This window comes from Colobus angolensis, unplaced genomic scaffold, assembly GCF_000951035.1.
Source record: "Colobus angolensis palliatus isolate OR3802 unplaced genomic scaffold, Cang.pa_1.0 Scaffold4, whole genome shotgun sequence".
Lineage (NCBI taxonomy): Eukaryota > Metazoa > Chordata > Mammalia > Primates > Cercopithecidae > Colobus > Colobus angolensis.
The window spans coordinates 4,377,477-4,396,892 of NW_012117376.1; the positions used below are offsets into that span (position 1 = coordinate 4,377,477).

The 19,416-nt window shown below is 36.7% G+C and overlaps 1 protein-coding gene across 2 annotated transcripts in view; it reads right to left on the minus strand.

The window, feature by feature from the left end:
• The window catches only part of AGO3 (argonaute RISC catalytic component 3), a 133,978-nt gene that overhangs the window by 75,380 nt on the left and 39,182 nt on the right, over positions 1-19,416 (minus strand). The window contains exons 3-5 of one of the 2 annotated variants that reach the window (XM_011955329.1): positions 18,070-18,190; positions 13,058-13,266; positions 11,798-11,934 (exon numbers count right to left, since the gene is read on the minus strand). In XM_011955329.1, the coding sequence (XP_011810719.1) occupies positions 11,798-11,934; positions 13,058-13,266; positions 18,070-18,190 (467 nt within the window). The remainder of the gene's footprint in view (positions 1-11,797; positions 11,935-13,057; positions 13,267-18,069; positions 18,191-19,416) is intronic. The other variant, XM_011955330.1, reaches the window with a different exon arrangement.

Genomic DNA, 19,416 nt, shown 5'->3' on the forward strand with positions numbered 1-19,416 from the left:
AGAGACGGGGTTTCACCGGGTTAGCCGGGATGGTCTCGATCTTCTGACCTCGTGATCCGCCCGCCTCGGCCTCCCAAAGTGCTGGGATTATAGGCTTGAGCCACCGCGCCCGGCCCTCTTTCCTGTTTCAATCTAAATAATATTCCTAAAGAGTTTTTCCACTTCTATAGTTTCAAATATGGATTTACGTACTGAAGAGTCCCAACACTCTTTCAGCTCCTACCTTATAGATTTTCATACCTAAATTTCTAACTATACACTAGATATGTCTGCCTATATGTTCCATAGAATCCTCAAGCTTTGGACATGTTAACATTGATACATGGTGTATACTGCCAACTAATCAGCAATAGTAGATCTACTTCCATATTCAGTTGACAGTACCACCATTCATACCTGCTAGAAAACTCACAGTCACTACTCTGAATGTACACTGGAGAGTACGCCCTTCTTGGGAGATAGTTTATAATATGGCAGTCACTGTACCTTAAAGTTGCTTCAAGGGCTGAATAATCACAGAAAATTTCACACCAGGTGTGGAGAGAGTTGTTCTTTTTATTTATTTGAGATGGGGCCTTGCTTTGTCACTGCTGGAGTGCAGTGGTACAATCATGGCTCAACACAGCCTTCATCTCCTGGCCTCAAGCCTTCCTCCCATCTCAGCCTCCCTAGCAGCTGGGACTACAAGCACGCACCACACCTGGCTAATTTTTTTTTCTTTTTTTTTTTGGTAGAGATCAGGTCTCACTATGTTGTTCAGCCTAATCTCAAACTCCTGATCTCAAGTGACCCTCCCACTTTGGTCTCCCAAAATGCTGGGATTACAGGTGTAAGCCACCATGGCAGGTGTTGTTTTTAATGTGTTAACTTGCTAGGCTACCAGCTGCCATTTGTTTAATCAAACACTAATCTAGGTGTTGCTATGAAAGTATTTTGTAGATGTAATTAAAATCCATAATCTGTTGACTTTAAGTAAAAGAGATTATCCTGAATAATGTGGATGGGCCTAATTCAGTTAGGTGAAAGGTCTTAAAAGTAGGGCTGAAGCTTCCCTGAGAGCAAGAAATTCCACCTATAGATAACTGCTTCAGTCCATGCCTGAATTTCACCTGCCCTTTCTGACAGCGTGCCCTCAAAATTTCAGACTTGCCTATCTAGCTCCTACAATTGCATAAACCCTCTCTCTATACTTCCTACTGGTTCTGTTTCTCTAGCTGAACCTTGACTGATATGCCAGGCTTGTAGTTTATTTGCAAAAACAATTCCTTCAAAAATCCAGTAAAGCTCTGGTCTATTTTTTTCCAATCAGTTCCATGTACCAGTAACTACACCCAAAGTTTTTTTTTTCTGGACATGGTTCTTAAACCTATTTTTTCAGCTTAATCCTTCCTCTCCATCCCACATTAGACCATCACCATCTCTTACCTGAACTAGTGATTGAAAAGCCTCCTAACTGGCTTCTCAGATTAGTTTTTTCTCCTCTATCTATTCTCCACACTGCTGCCAGAGGTCTCTTTCTGGAAAACAAATATGATCATGTCACTATCCTTCTTAAAAACCTTTGAAGTCTCCCTATCTAAAGGACAGAGAGAAGTTTTTTCTATTTCACTGATTGGTTTTTATCTTTTCTTTCTTTCTATTCTCTTTCGCATTTAATTTTCTGTGATTTTTCTAACTTGTTGAGAATGAATGCTCATGTCACTGATGCTTTTTTTTTTTTAATAATAGGTATTTAAAGTTTTAAATTCTCTCTAAGCATTGCTTTAGCTGATCATACCAGTTCTATATGTATTGTATTCATTATCCTTCAGTTCAAAATTTTCTTCATGATTTCTTTAAACAAGGGGTGATTTAGAAATTATTTCTTTATTTTTTAATAGAGATGGGGGTCTCACTATGTTGCCCAGGCTGGTCTCAAACTCCTAGGCTCAAGTGATCCTCCCACCTTGGCCTCCCAAAGTGCTAGGATTACAGGCGTGAGCTACCACACCCGGCCTAGAAATTATTTCTTAATAATTTTCAAAGCTGGACTTCAAGTTCTAGTAGGAACATAACAGCAATTTAGTTCCAAATTTTCCCATCTTTCTCCGAGAACCGGTACAGAGCAACAAAGAATAAAAACAAAAAATACCATACGTCTTTAGTGAAACTAGGGGATAATAAAAACCTAAAAATGCCAAATTATAAGTAAATATGACCCAAAGTACTTGAGACTAAAAGAAGCCACATCTGAGCATGGGAGAATGATAAGAAGTATAAAGGAATCTGGTAGGGGAATAGCACATCTTTACTCCCAGAAAGAAAAGAACCTATCTCAAGTGGGAACTACAATGTTTAGAACTGAGATTAAATGTGGGATTCTCAGAAGGAGGTAAGGAAAGGAGGTGTAGAAAGTGGCAGAACAATAAGTGGTTTGGAAGTGACAGATCTCAGAAAGGACCACTCTTTTATAAGTGAGGCATGCTCTTTTGTAATTTCTTCTTTTGAAGTAGTTTCAAACTCACAGAAAAGTTACAAGAATAGTACAAAGAACTTCTGTATATCTATCACAAATTCTTTTTTTTTTTTTTTTTTTGAGATGGAGTCTTGCTGTCGCCCAGGCTGGAGTGCAGTGGCGCAATCTTGGCTCACTGCAAGCTCCGCCTCCCAGGTTCACGCCATTCTCCTGCCTCAGCCTCCCGTGTAGCTGGGACTACAGGCGCCTGCCACCGCACCCGGCTAATTTTTTGTATTTTTAGTACAGACGGGGTTTCACCATGTTAGCCAGGATCCAGGATGGTCTCGATCTCCTGACCTTGTGATCCTCCCGTCTCGGCCTTCCAGAGTGCTGGGATTACAGGCTTGAGCCACCGCGCCCGGCCACAAATTCTTTAATTGTTAACATTTGAGGCAGGCAATTTAAAGGGTAGGAGGTGTATCCCTTGGTAGCAGAAATAGGACCTGGGGAACTCATGGCTGGTAGTTCACATTACTTAAACCCCTAAGTTACTGAGACGCATATGAGATGTGGCTGTATTTTGAAGAAAGAATCCACCAGAACAATGGAGGAGAGAAGCCTTGAACACAGAAACATGGAAAACTATCTTGCTTCGAAGGTGTTCCTAATGTTCCTAAGACCTTCAAGTCCCTTCTAACAGATGGTTTGGGAAACTCATCTCATGCCAATATAAGCAACAAAAAAGTGGTTAAGTACCTATACAAAAATGCCATAGAAAAAAATGTAAAAAGGCACTGCGACATCTCTGACAAAGAAACCTCAACAAACAATATCATCACAAAGCAGAGAAAAATTAAAACCCTACTTGTTACTCGCATTGAAAAATTCCTAATGCAGTTATGAAGAAAAAGTTCAGAGCAGAAATTTAGGAACTCAAAGAGGAGCTATCCAGTCAACGGGAGTTGCAGTGAAACAAGCATGGCAGAACTCAGAAAAGAAATGGAAGAAAAAGAATTTAAAGAATTAAAAAAATTTAAGAACTAAAATGCAATGAGCACATGGTAAAAATATACAACAAGAAAGGCACAGTGAGAAGCATGTAGGATAAAAATTTTTTAAAAGTAAATAAAATGATAGACATAAAACTGACCCAAAAAGGTCAATTAAGAAAACATCTAATAATTTTATCAGATGTCACTTAAAATAATTTCTAAATTATTTGGTATTTGGAAGAAATACTTTCAGCAATCACACACAAAAAAGCACATCCCTTCTAAGAAAAATAAAATCAAGCTGGCATCATACTTCACTATTGAACATTCAGTGCCAGAAGACAGTGGAAAAATACCTACAAGATACTCAAGGAAAAAGTGTGAGCCAACAATTCCACATCTAGCCAAAGTCCTTCAGGAATAAGGCTACAGATAACTCAGCCCTTATTCATATGAGCATTTCTTTTTTTTTTTTTTTTTTTTTTTTTTTTTTTTTTTTTTGAGACGGAGTCTCGCTCTGCCGCCCGGGCTGGAGTGCAGTGGCCAGATCTCAGCTCACTGCAAGCTCCGCCTCCCGGGTTCCCGCCATTCTCCTGCCTCAGCCTCCCGAGTAGCTGGGACTACAGGCGCCCACCACCTCGCCCGGCTAGTTTTTTGTATTTTTTTAGTAGAGACGGGGTTTCACCGTGTTAGCCAGGATGGTCTCGATCTCCTGACCTCGTGATTCGCCCGTCTCGGCCTCCCAAAGTGCTGGGATTACAGGCTTGAGCCACCGCGCCCGGCCGAGCATTTCTTAAAGCAGCAACTTGAGGACAAACTGAAACCAACAAATGACCAGAAAAATTTCAGCAAAAGGACTGGCAGTGAGCAACAATACATTTAATTGCAGATTTAAGATTGAAAACAAATGGAATGAAACTGTTACATGGTCTAAGCACGTAGGAATTCAAATAAATGAATATATACAAATGAATGTCAAGAGTAGAAAATATAAAAAGTAGAATAAGCTCAATGACTGGACCTCATGTGCAATAGATAGGAGTCAAAGTTGAAAGTCAATCAGTAAAACCTTAAGCAACATGAAAGAATAAAATTATAAAGGGCAATAAAATAATACTATATTGGCTAAAATTAGTAGAAAGAAGGGAAGAGAATAAAGCTAATGTGACTGTTACTCAATTAAGAGAAAGAAAAGACTGCTTTAAAACAGAGGACGACAAGTATTGTATGAAGGTATAAGTATAAAGATAACCACTGGGGGGAAAATCTTCCTAATATGAGGACTACCATTTAAAAAGCACAGAAAAGACATCACTCAAAGTTTCAAAATATATACAAACATAAAAAATGGCATAAAATAATTTTACAAAACCACAACCAATGGTTGTGTCTTGATAGGAGGATATGTCCTTCCTATCTATATCTGGCTGAATTCATCCACTAAAACAGAAAAAAAGCTTTAAACTGACCCACAAAGCAAACCATTCTATGCTGTCATAAGATATATCTGAAAAAAAAAAAAATTAAAGGATAGGATAAAGTTCACAAAAGCATGAAGTGCAATCCTTTTATTAGATAATGTAGAATTTTGGTCAAAAAGTACAAAAAGAAAGTCACTTATCATATAAAGGTTATAATTCGTAACAAAGAAAATAAAGAAAATAGATATGAATATATATGCTTCTAATAATGTTGAATTTTGGTCAAAAAGTACAAAAAGAAAGTCACTCATCATATAAAGGTTATAATTCATAACAAAGAAAATAGATATGAATATATATGCTTCTAAATATACAGTAGCAACATTCAGAAAATGAAATTATAGGAGATAAAAGAAACAGAAAGATACTTATAATAGGAAATTTATTTCTCCTAGTCTGAGAGAACAAAAAACAAAACTAAGTAAGGAAATAAATGACATAAGCAACATAAACTGGTAGCTCTGATGGATATTTCACTCTAACCTAATATATGAATATACCTTATTTTCAAATAGCCATAGAACTATCACAAAAATTGACCATATATTGGGGTACAAAAAATACCTCTACAAACTCTAAAAGGAAAAATACAAACCACATTTTTTAACAATACAATGAAACTAGAAAATTCATAACAAATCCAGAAAACAAAACGATTTTCATTCTGAAAATCTGAAAAGTCTCTCAAACAATATTTCAAGCACAGGGGAAATACAAAAGAAATTTGTGGAGTTTCTAGTTTCTAGAATAAAAATACTATATATTAGAAGCTTTGTAATACAGCTAAAACAGTGATCACCAGAAAAATAATTGTTTTAAATATTTCCACCAATAAAACAAAAGTACCTGTTACTAATCTAGCTTAAAAAGACAGAAAAATAACTTTAAGAATAATTCCCATTGTTGGCTGGGCGCAGTGGCTCACGCCTGTAATCCCAGCACTTTGGGAGGCTGAGGCGGGTGGATCACAAGGTCAGGAGATCGAGACCATCTTGGCTAACATGGTGAATCCCCATCTCTACTAAAAATACAAAAAATTAGCTGGGTGTGGTGGTGGGCGCCTGTAGTCCCAGCTACTCAGGAGGCTGAAGCAGGAGAATGGTGTGAACCTGGGAGGCGGAGCTTGCAGTGAGCCGAGATCGGGCCACTGCGCTCCACTCTGGGCGACAGAGCCAGACTCCGTCTCAAGAAAAAAAAAAAAAAAAAGAATAATTCCCATTGTCAGAAAGGCCTTACTTTCCTCAACATCAGTATTGTATCCTAATCACCGACCAGAGAACTGAGCTTCCAGAATCTCCAGGAAGTTGCTCTATCCTTCAAGAACAGTAAGACTGTTGTAATTTGCTCTGCCTGTAAACACACTTCAAGAAGGAAGGGGAAGTTGGCAGATATATTTTCAAATGATCTGCAACACAATTCTTGAGAGTTTTCTAGTGAGTTTAACGTTAATTAAAAAAAATTGTTTTCAAGCCGGGTGCGTTGGCTCACGCCTGTAATTCCAGCACTTTGGGAGGCTGAGGCAGGCAGATCACCTGAGGTCAGGAGTTTGACACCAGCCTGACCAACATGGTGAGACCCCATCTCTACTAAAAATACAAAAAAATTAGCCGGGCATCATGGTGTGCACCTGTAATCCCAGTTACTTGGGGGGGGCTGAGGCCGGACAATCGCTTGAACTGGGGAGGCGGAGGTTGCAATGAGCTGAGATCGAGCCACTACATTCCGGCCTGGACACCAGAGCGAAACTCAAAAAAAAAAAAAAAAAAAAAAAAAATTGTTTCAATAAATTTGGGTACCTTACTTCTCTAGAAAGAGTTCATCAAGATTTTATTTCATTGATCCAAGAATTTAAGTTGAAGTACTAAATATACACCTGAGCTAGAATAATAGAAAAGATTCTCTATTATAGGTTTCAGTAATTCATTAACTGGGAAGAATATGTTACCAAAAAAGAAATCAGGCCATAGGAAAAAAGGCTAAGGATAAAAGTATTTAATTAAACAATCAGATAGCATTCATTAACTATATTTTGTTCTTAATCAGAAAGCACTCAATACATTTTGTTTTCTAAAATACATATTTATTTTTGTTATTCTAAAATAAATATTTATGATTCCATAACTTTTAAAAATTTTTTCATAAAAATAGATGCTTATTGTTGAAAGCTTGAAAAAGATGGAGAAAAATAACCACCACCCAATTTCACTACCTGAAAAAAAAAAGTAAAAAGAACAAAGCACAGATATGCAAAATAATAAACTGGGAAAACCACAGAAATACACAGAATTTCAAAAACTAATAGAAACTGGCCGGACACGGTGGCACATGCTTGTAATCCCAGCACTCTGGGAAGTCAAGGCAGGCAGATCTCTTGAGCCTAGGAGTTCGAGACCAGCCTGGGCAACATGGTGAAATCCTGTCTCTACAAAAAAATACAAAAATTAGCCAGGTGTGGTGACATGTGTCTGTAGTCCCAGCTGCTCAGGAGGCTGTAGTGGGAAGGTCACTTGACCCTGGGGGGCAGAGGTTGCAGTGAGTCAAGATTACACTACTGCACTCCAGCCTGGGTGACAGAGCAAGACCCTGTCTCAAAAAAAATAATAATAATAACAATAATAATAACAATAATAACAACAATAGAAACTATTTCATAAAACTCTGTATAATTAAATTACATATGAATAAAATAAATAATTTTCCAGTAAAATGTGAGCTACCAAAAGTGAACCTAAACACCCTGAAGAGACTTTTTTTTTTAATTAAAAAAAAATTTTATGGGTACATAGTACGTGTATATATCTATGGGTTACATGAACTTTTGATACAGGTATATAATGCATAATAATCAGATCAGGGTAAATGGGGTATCCATTACCTCAAGCATTTATCCTTTCTTTGTGTTACAATCCAATTATATTCTTAGTCATTTTTAAATGTATGATAAATTATTAGACTGATTCTCACAAAATAAATGAGGGAAGTTTTAAAACAGCTACCTAGCAAACCAAACCAAACCAAACCAAACACCAGGTCACAAGGTTTTATAGGGCAATTCTACGAAATCATAAAAGAGCTGATAATATTAACCTATTTTAAAACTGTTATACACGTTAGAAAATGGAAAACTTCTGAATTTTTTAGGAAATAATACCAAAACTTGACAAAGACTGTACAAAATGGGAAGGCTGCAGATTAATTAAACTTTTGCATTTTAATTTATAAAAGTAAAGTGTTAGCAAACAGAATCCAGCATCAATTAAGACTCTAGGAGTGCTGGTTTGGTTCAATGTTTGTTAAAAAGAAGAGAAATATCACATCTTCACAAATGCTGAAAAGGCATCGGACAAAATTTAACACATACTCTTGATAAACATACTTAATAAAACAAGGAACAGATATTCCTTAATATGACAATATATACAAACATACAATACTTAATGCTTCTAGAGCAAGAAAGAAAAAGGATGCACATTAATCACTACTATTTAACCCTACCTTGTCTGATTAGTCTATATAATGTGATAAAAAAATTAGAGGTATAAAAATCCAAAGGAAGAGGTAAACTTATCACTAGTTGCAGGTGATGATTATAACCTAGAAACCCCAATAAAATCACCTGAAAAAATACCACAAATAATAATGGACTTCAATAACACAGAAAGAGAGAAAGTATACAGAAAGCAAAAGCCTGAATACATATAAGCAATAACCAGTTAGTATCTATAAACCATTTAATAGCAACAAAAAGAAGAAAATATCATGGAATAACAAGAAATGGCCTGGGTGTGGTGGCCCATGCCTGTAATCCCAGCACTCTGGGAGGCTGAGGTGGGTGGATCACCTGAGGTCAGGAGTTTGAGACCAGCCTGATCAACATGGTGAAACTCCGTCTCTACTAAAAATACAAAATTAGCTGAGTGTGGTGGCGCATGCTGTAATCACAGCTGCTTGGGAGGCTGAGGCATGAGAATTGCTTGAACCCGGGAGGCAGAGGTTGCTGTGAGCCGAGATCACTCCATTGTACTCCAGAGCGAAACTCGGTCTCAAAAAAAAAGAAAGAAAGAGGCCGGGCGCGGTGGCTCAAGCCTGTAATCCCAGCACTTTGGGAGGCCGAGACGGGTGGATCATGAGGTCAGGAGATCGAGATCATCCTGGCTAACCTGGTGAAACCCCGTCTCTACTAAAAAATACAAAAAACTAGCCGGGCGTGGTGGCGGGCGCCTGTAGTCCCAGCTACTTGGGAGGCTGAGGCAGGAGAAGGGCGTAAACCTGGGAGGTGGAGCTTGCAGTGAGCCGAGATTGCGCCACTGCACTCCAGCCTGGGCGACAGAGCGAGACTCCGTCTCAAAAAAAAAAAAAAAAAAAAAGAAAGAAAAGAAAAAAAGAAATGTGAAAAAATTATGTGAAGAAAGCTGTAAGATCTCTTGAAGAAAAAAAAGTAATCTTGAACAAATATAAAGACATAGTATATTCTTTGACAGAAAAGATAACATCTTAAAGATGTCAATTTATCCTAACTTAATTTATAAATCTAATAGGATCTCAATAAAAATAACAATCTGTCCTCTCCCACTCACTGGATCTAAACAAGGAATTTCTAAAGCTTATACATAAGAATGGCCTGAGGCTGGGCGCGGTGCCTGTAATCCTAGCACTCCGTTTCAAAAAAATAAAATAAAATAAAAAATTAAAAAAAAAAAAGAATGGCCTGGAAAACCCTGAAAAGAGAAAATGGGACTAGTCCTATCAGATATTAAAAGTCATAAAAGCAATGACTGACCAATACATATGTATGTGTGTACACATCAACATACAAACAAACTTCTGCACGGCAAAACAAAAAAAAACTCCACCACACCAAAAGTCAAAAGACAAATACCAACCTAGGTAAAATATCTACAACTCATGACAGATGAAGGGCTAACTTCTTTAATTTAGAAAGCATTATGAGTAAATGAGAAGACCAAAAATCCAATAGAAAAAAAAGGGCAAAAGATATAAACTAACAGTTCATTAAAAAAGAAACACAAGTGGCCCTTAATTTGTGAAAAGGTAGTCAAATACAAATTAAGAGGACACAAGAAAACTGTTTCTTGCAGATTGATTGATGAAAATCTAAGAGTTTGACAATTCTAGTGGCAAAGATACAAGGTAATTGGTACTCTCATTCACTGATGAAAAATATTTACAATCTCTATGGAGTGCAATCTGGCAATAATGATACAAATTACAAATATTAATACATTTGCCCTTAACTCATCAGTCTAACCTCCAGGAATTTATCTTACAGACACATCTTAATATACATAAAATAATGTGAAATAGAAAATAGTTAAAAATAACCCTAGTATACATCTAAAGAAAACTAGTTAAATATATCCCCTCCTCAATCACATATTGCACAATGGTAGGTGCAGCTGAAAAAGTGAGGAAACTATGCCCTGATCTGGAAGGATCCAGGGATCCTTGGAGGATTGTCTAATTTCAGGTACTGGGCAAGAAATATAAGATGAGAAAGGAATATCCTGCTGTGTCTGAAAGCAAGAAAGCTTTCAAACATTTACGAATTATCAACAGGACATGGAGCTTTTCCACAGAAAAATTCCATGCAAATTTTAATGCAAATCCTAATGCAAAAAGAGTAACAGAAAATTTACCAGTTCGTAATCCCTAGTGAAATAAATAATTTGGGTCACAATGATCAGTGAACAGAACATTAGCAATTCAAAAGTTAATTAAGAAATTTACAATGGAAGATCTCTGAATCTACTGATTAATCTCTGAACCTAGAGACTGATTTTTGCATCACTAAAATTGGGACCACTAGATACTGTGTTTCCTAATATGACACAACACAAAGCACTTGTAAGCATTTTGAACCAGAATGGAATGAATCTAAGCTTTTATTTTCAGAAAATATAGGGGATAGAGGAACAAGGTAATAACACAAGAAAACAAAAAGACAAAATCAGATTTGAATATATTCTACAGAACAAGTGACCAAGTTCTTGTAAAACATCAATGGCATAAAGAAACAAGAAAACAAGGAAGGAAGTGGGACTACTAGATCGAAAAAGGCATAATAATCAAATGTGATGTGTGGATCTTGTTTCACTTCTGATTAGAACCAGCTAACTAGAAAAAGACATATTTCAGACAATCAGGGAAATCTGATTATGGACAGGTATAAGAGGGTACAAATAAATGTTTGTTTATAATTTTCCTACATATAATAATGACATTGCTGCTATAAGAAAATATCCATAGTTTTAGAGGTACACATTGAAGTAGTAGGGACAAAATAACATGCCGTCTGGGATTTGATTTAAAAACACTACTGTAGAAGAAGAAATGTACTCGGATTACGCAAAGGTAGAAAAATTCTGACAATCTGAGTAATGGCTACCTATGTGGTAGTTCATCATACTGTTCTCTCTGCTTTTATATAAGTTTGACAATATTTTGTAAGAAAACACCTAAAAACAAGAATGCAATTAGCATCACATTAAGACCAGCAGTAGGTATAACATCTGGGGGTCACCATGCTCAACAGAATTATCTTTCTTAAAATATATATTTCATAATAAAACGTTGGCTTAGAGTTAAAAGGGCAAAAGTGAGTTATAATAGAAGATTGCTCAGATAATTGTCAGGGCTTTTAAATCTGTCTTCATGTGCTTGCTTCATGTTTAGCAGCATTCCAAGGTAAGTTCTACAGGCTTTCTAAATGAAATGTAATAAAAATATAAAGGTTTTTTTAGTAGATCATAATACATGTCCAAATATTACTTCGAGATACCGGTATGTATAATTATATATAAAATTTATGTACACACATCATATAGAAATCTACCACCCAATACAGAATATGGCTTTAGTTCCCTTACCATCAATATTAAGCATCATTTTCCACATGGCAGGCCGAACAGACTGATGGAATCCAAACCACACTTCCCTGCCTCCTCCCAGAGGGTGGTCATATCCTTCTGGAGCAGAGAAAAATGAACGCCCCACAGGCGTGTATCTACAAAAATTAAAATGGCATGTTCAATCCTTTCCTTCTCATACAAGTATTTAAATCTGCAGAAAAGGGGAGACTAAAGCACAATTAACTTATCATAATGATGCTTATCATTATGAATGTATGAAACTAAACATGTTCCAAATTTGAGAAAGCAAAAAGTACCTATTCTAAACGGAAAAAAATCTACTTAAATTTTCCTTTCTCAAAACTGTTGGTTGAAATACGAATGAATTTTATCTAAAATAATTTCTTAAAAATAGGTTTTAAAAAGTTAACAGTTCCAACCTTAAAAATGTTAACAAGTGAACAATTATTGACCAAAAAGCTATTTCTATAAAGGTGTTTGCAAGACATACTATTTTTCTTTAAAAAAAACATACTGAGTCAGGTGTGGGGGCTTACACCTGTAATCCGAGCACTTTGGGAGGTTAAGGTGAGAGGATCACTTGAGCCAGGAGTTTGAAACCAGCCTGGGCAACATAGGGAGATTCCATCTCTACAAGAAAAAAAAAAAAAAATTTAAATTAGCCAGGTGTGATGGTGCATGCCTGTGGTCCCAGCTACTCAGAAGGCTGAGGTAGGAGGATTGCTTAGGCCTGGGAGGTTGAGGCTGCAGTGAGCCATGATTGTGCCACTGCACTACAGCCTGGGCGCCAGTGTGAGACCATGTCTCAAAAAAAACCCAACGAAACAATAAAAAATACATGGGTACACATGTGGTCACACACAGGAGCATACCCTACACATGTGAGGTCCTAGAAGCAATTCAACACAATTTGATGTTGTATAAACAGTGAAATTACTTTTAAAGCAAGATAATATAACTAAAGAAATACATCTGAAAATAGATCTGTTAAGACTTTTAGATCCTAAGAGAAAGGGTGAGATATTTTTCTATAAAATTATTCACGAGATTAGCTAAGCTAATGATGTACAGTTACTTGCAAAAGCCAGATAATTTTCTGTAACGTACTCCTGTCAATGAATTTGTATTGATGCTATTCTTGTTCAACATTTCAGTTGAACAATCAAAATATACAGCAAATAAAGGTTTAACCAAGAGAAGCCTGCACAATTCATTCTTGAGAGTTTAAATAAAGAGAAAAAAAGCAGAAGCACTCACTTCATGGAGGGCAGATGTCGTAGCACCACATCAACAGCATGGACAGGGTTAGTGCTGATTGGCTTGTCTAATTCCAGTGGCTCAGGCAAGGTCCGTCCTGTCAGTACTTCATGCAGTAGATGCCAACTCACCCGAGAGACAAATTTGATTGACACCTTAAAAGGTCGATCTTTTCCACCTTCCCCAGGTAAAGTAACGTCTAAATCTACCTGTTGATGAGAAAAGAGTCAACTACTGGTAAATGCTGAAAATGATAAATACAATTATTTTAGATTTAACTTATAAAAATATCTAAGAGAAAACATGGCAAAAATAAAAAAGTCAATAGACTAAAATATACCATTTATTTTTTTTTTTTGTCGATAAAATTTAAACAACACAGTTACTCATGCCAGCATTATGTGTCACTGCAAAATACTGGAAACTACCCTAAATGCTCTAACATTTATGCAGCTATGAAAAAAGAATGAGGAAAACCTCTTGAAACTGCCATGGAATAAATTTCCAAGCTATACTATTAAGTGAAAAAAGCAAAGTACAAAAGATTACAAATACTATGACAACTTTTGTGTGAGAAAGGAGGAAAATATTCACATGTCTGCTTACTTCTGCAAAAAGAAACATAGGAAGTGTGAACCAGAAACAAAGAAACTAGTTACTTTCAAAGGATGGGAGGGAATGGACTGGAAAAATAAGGACAGAACAATTCTGAGTACACGTTTTGGTATAATTTTGACATTTGGAAGCATATTAAAATTCTATATATTAAAAAAAAAAAAAAGGCCAGGCGCAGTGGCTCACGCACATAATCCCAGCACTTTGGGAGGCTGAGGCAGGCAGATCACTTCAGGTCAGGAGTTCGAGACCAGCTTGGCCAACATGGTGAAAGCCCGCCTCTACTAAAAATACAGAATTAGCCGGTCGTGGTGGCACGTCTGTAATCCCAGCTACCTGGGAGGCTGAGGCACAAGAATTATATGAACTCAGGAGGCAGAGGGTGCGGTGAGCCAAGATTGCATCACCGCACTCCGGCCTGGGAAACAGAGTGAGACTCCGTCTCAAAAAAAAAAAAAAAATTTACTCCCGTAATCCCAGCACCTTGGGATGCTAAGGCAGGAGGACTGCTTGAGCCAGGGAATTTTAAACCAACCTAGGCAACAGAGTAAGACCTAGTCTCTACAAAAAATTAAATTAGCCAGATGTGGTGGTGTACACCAACTGCTTGGGAGGCTGAGGTAGTAGGATCGTTTGAGCCTGAGACGTTGAGGCTGCAGTGAGCCGTGAATGTGCCAATGAACTCCAGCCTGGGTTACAGAGCAAGACCCTGTCTAAATAAATAAATAAATAAAAATGGAGGGAAAAAATTAAAACAGAATATCATAAACAGAATCAAATGAACCCAAATAAATTTCAAATAAATAACATAACCACATTGAAAGAAAAGAAAAAGGAAGGACTAATTCAAGTAACTCTTGAACACAGTATGTATACTGCCGACAGTCTTCATTCCAGGGGTAGAGAAAGGGTGGATTTAGAAGAATTGCATACAAAATAAAGCCTTGAATTCATTAGCAGGTTTCTGTTCTGTAGTGGTCTGAGTATAGTAATTCACAAACTATTTTGTATGTACTGTAGGACTGAGCAAATGAGAAGGTGATGCTTTGAGGAGCCAGGAATCTAACTAAAGAAGAAAGATACAAATATAGAATGGAGTGAGGAAAGGAAGAATCCCATGGAGTATAGACTGGAATTGGAAGAATCAAGTGTGAACTCATGATTTCCTATATATATATGTGTGTGTTAGATTTACCATATAAAGTGTAATATGTTTTTGTTGTCTGTTTTATTTATTTATCTACTTTTTATATATTTCCTACCTCTATCCATTGAAAGGGCTTAGAAGCACATATACCCCAGCAGCAGTGAACATACCAATAACCAGATTTTCATTTCAAAATTGCGTTTGCCAACTAAAAGAAACCAGAGATCCTCAGAGAAATGGTTAGTTGCAGGACTGCAGCAGAGAAAACATAAAATAAACCAGGAACATCTTGTGCCAGAAAGTAATGAAGTAGGGTCATGCACCACATAACGATTTTTGGTCAACAATGGACCACACATACACGGTGGTCCCATTAGATTATAATGAAGCTGCCTTATACAGGTGTACCATTTAAACGATCTTTTACAATGTATTTTTACTGCACCTTTTCTATATTTAGATACGTTTAGATACACAAATATTTACCATTGTCTTACAAGTGCCTACAGTATTCAGCATAGTAACATCCTATATAGGTTTATAGCGATAATGAGCCATATTATATGGTGTAGGTATGTAGAAAGCTACACCACTTAGGTTTGTGTAAGTATATGCTGTGATGATAGCACAATGACAAAATTGCCCAAGGACACATTTCTCAGAGCATATCCTCATTGTTTTAGGTGATGCAGGACTGTATTCCCCAAAAAGTGTCATTTCAAAAGGACACAGGAGTCAGCTTAAAAGAGTTCCCACCGGCCAAATCTGGGACAATCTGGGCAGTGAAATCAATAAACAGAGTAAAAAAAAAAAAATTCTCCCTTACAGCAGATTAATGAATATATGGAGAAGGAATGACAGAATTAGAAAATCATCACTTCTACATAGTAATAATCCTTTCAAGCAAGAATAATCAATTGTCAAGCAAGAATAATCAAAATCTAATGAACAACAGGATCCTTAAAAGTATTTCCCATTCAAAATTAAAAACTTCTGTGTATCAACAGATACAGTCAACAGAGTGAAAAGGCAACCTGTGAAATGTAAGAAAAGGTTTGCAAATTATGTATCTGACAAGAGGTTAATGTCCAGAATATAAATAGTTAATATCCAGAATACAGAAGTTAATATCCAGAATATATATAAAGAACTCCTACAATGGTATTCATCACTTTAGCTAAAAAAATAAAAAATCTAAAAATAAAGAACTCCTACAACTCACTACCCAAAACTCCAAAAAACAACTCAGTTCAAAAAACGGGCAAAGGACTTGACTACACATTTCTCCAAAGAAGATAATACAAATGGCCAATAAGCCTACAAAGTTATACTCAACATCACTAATTGTTGGGGGACATGCAAATCAAAACCACAATGAGATATCATCTCACGCCCATTAGGATGGCTATTATTAGAAAACAAAACAAAACAAAAAACAGAAAACAAGTGTTGGCACGGAAGTGAGAGTTTGGAACTCTTGTTCACTGTTGGTGGGAATGTAAAATGATGCAGCCATTCTGGAAAACAATATAGCAGATCCTCAAAAAATTAATAATTATCACATGACCTGGCAATTTACTTCTGGGTATATATCTAAAGAACTGAAAGCAGAGTTCAACATTTTTACATCTATGTTCACAGCAGGATTATTTGCAGTAGCCAAAAGGGGTCCACTGATGCATGAAAGGATAAACCAAATGTGTTATATATATATACAATGGAATACTGTTCAGCCTTGAAAAGGAGATTCTAATACATGCAAAAATGTGGATAAACTGTGAAATAACCCAGTCATAAAAAGACAAACAATCTATCATTTCACTTACATGAGGAACCCAGAATAGTCAAATTCAGAGACAGAAAGTACTACGGTGGTTGCCAAGGCTGAGGGGAGGGAGCAACGGATACTGTTTAATGGATATGGAGTTTCAGTTTTGTAAGATAAAGACAATTCTGGGGATGGATGGTGATAACAATTATACAACAATGTAAATGTGCTTAATACCACTGAAATGTACCTTAAAATGGTTAAGACAGTAAATTTTATGTTACATATGTTTTATCACAATTACAAAAAGAATCTCCCTACAAGATGCTTATTAACTACAAGGAGAAAAAGAATACCTCAATAGGAGAAAACTGGCAGACACCAATTTAATCAACTGACCAAAGTTAACATCACCAATAATTACCAATAATGGAACAAATACATACTGTGTGCTTCCTGGTAAGACGCACTGATAAGGAAAAATGGTTATATAATATTCCTGCCAATAATGCATAACCAGAATGTAATCAAGGGGAAGTATCAGACAAACCCAGACTGGGGGACATTCTACAAAATAATTTGCCTATAATCTTCAACAATGTTACTGTCATGAAAGAAAAAAAAAAGGCTGGGGAAAGAAAGACATGGTATTTGTATCATGATCTTGGACTGGATTTTGTAACAGAGGGGGAAAAAAATACTAAAGGGCATCATTGGAAAAATTGGTAAAACCGGAATTTGTATTGTTGATTAAATAAAAGTATCATATCAATGTTAAATTTAATGAACCTGATAACTGTACAAGGGTTTTTATCATTGTTCTTAGGAATATACATTCAAGTATTAAATACTGGCCAAACATGGTGGCGCTCCCAAAATCCCAGAACTTTGGGAGGCTGAGCTGGGTGGATTACTTGAGGTCAAGTTTGAGACCAGTATGGCCAACATGGCAAACCCCGTCTCTATTAGTTAAATACAAAAAATTAGCCAGGAGCAGTATCACGTGTCTGTAATCCCAGCTACTCAGGAGGCTGAGGCACAAGAATCGCTTGAATCTGGGAGGAAGAGGTTGCAGTGAGCCGAAATCACACCACTGCACTGCAACCTAGGTGACAAAGCGAGACCCTGTCTCAAAACAAATAAATAAAATAAAATAAATATTAATGGGGCATGGTATATGCAATCTACTTGTGAATGGTTCAGCAAAAAATAAGTACATATGTACAAGAGAGACAGAAAAAAAATAAAACAAATGTGGAAATGTTTAGAACCTCAGTGAATCTAGGTAAAGGGTGTATGAGAGTTCTTTGCATGATTCCTGCAACTTTTCTGTAAGTTTGAAATTATTTCAAAACAAAAAGTTAAAAACAATCAGTGATAAATACTCACATACATATGGATGGTAATAAAAATGGTAATAAATGCGCGTAAAATGAGACACTTCAAAAATATACCTTTCCAATACAGGAATGCATATCTTACCCCTGTAGTTGCCACAGGAAGTGGATTGGCGGTGTAAAGACTTCTTTTTCCATCATAAACTGGTCTACGGTCTCCAAATATAGTTACTTTAAAATGCTGAACCATTGAGTCAACCACCTCCCTAAAGAAGGGAAACAATACATTCACATAATCCTCTGCAAGATGAAATACAAAAATATTAACAGAAGTAATTTCTGCCACTGTTTAAGGCTGTCAAAATTCTAAAAGACACTCAAATATGATAAAGATTTTGCTTTTAGAACCCTGGCTTAAGACACCAAAAAGATTGATTGTTGCCAAAAGATGGCATACATTTCACTAGACAGAGAAGAATGAATGAAGCGAGCATATTACTTAATTCCAGGACACATTTGACCTGCAAAATATTCTTAGAAACTGATTCAAAATCTCTTTCACCATCTCTAAGCACTCCCTAACATATTCACTTCTTTCTCCAAGAGTAGATATTCTTTACTCTGTACTAAAAAAGCACCTAGTACATATCTTTATTAGAACACTTTCTCTATTATAATGATAATATATTTCAATTCTTCTGTGAGCCTCTTGAGAGCAGCAAACATACCTATATTCCTTTCTTCTCCCATCCTTATAGTACATAGCTAGTAAAGATATCATAAAACCTCCATTTTTACCCAGCAAACATTTGATCCAATGTAACTGACATAGAAAGATATTCAAGAATGGCCGGGCACGGTGGCTCAAGCCTGTAATCCCAGTACTTTGGGAGGCTGAGACGGGCGGATCACGAGGTCAGGAGATCGAGACCATCCTGGCTAACACGGTGAAACCCTGTCTCTACTAAAAATACAAAAAAACTAGCCGGGCGAGGTGGCGGGCGCCTGTAGTCCCAGCTACTCCGGAGGCTGAGGCAGGAGAATGGCGTGGACCCGGGAGGCAGAGCTTGCAGTGAGCTGAGATCCGGCCACTGCACTCCAGCCCGGGCAACAGAGCAAGACTCCGTCTCAAAAAAAAAAAAAAAAAAAAAAAGAAAGAAAGATATTCAAGACTTACATATTTAAAGCTTACAGACTATATAGGGAATACCAAATTTTCACAAATCAACATTTATTTTTTGTACACACATTTGTAAAAGCAGAGTAAAGATATCTGAAAGGATATATTTCAAATGGTGGTTACCTCTAGAGAGGGAAGGGACAGGATCACAGGGTCGCTTTTATTTTGTTTATAAAATCTAAATATATTACAATGAGAATGTACTCACATAGTATTGATATAACGTAAAACTAATTTAAAAGATTCAAGGCCAGGCACAGTGGTTCATGCCTGCAATCCCAGCACTTTAGGAGGCCAAGGCGGGTGGATCAT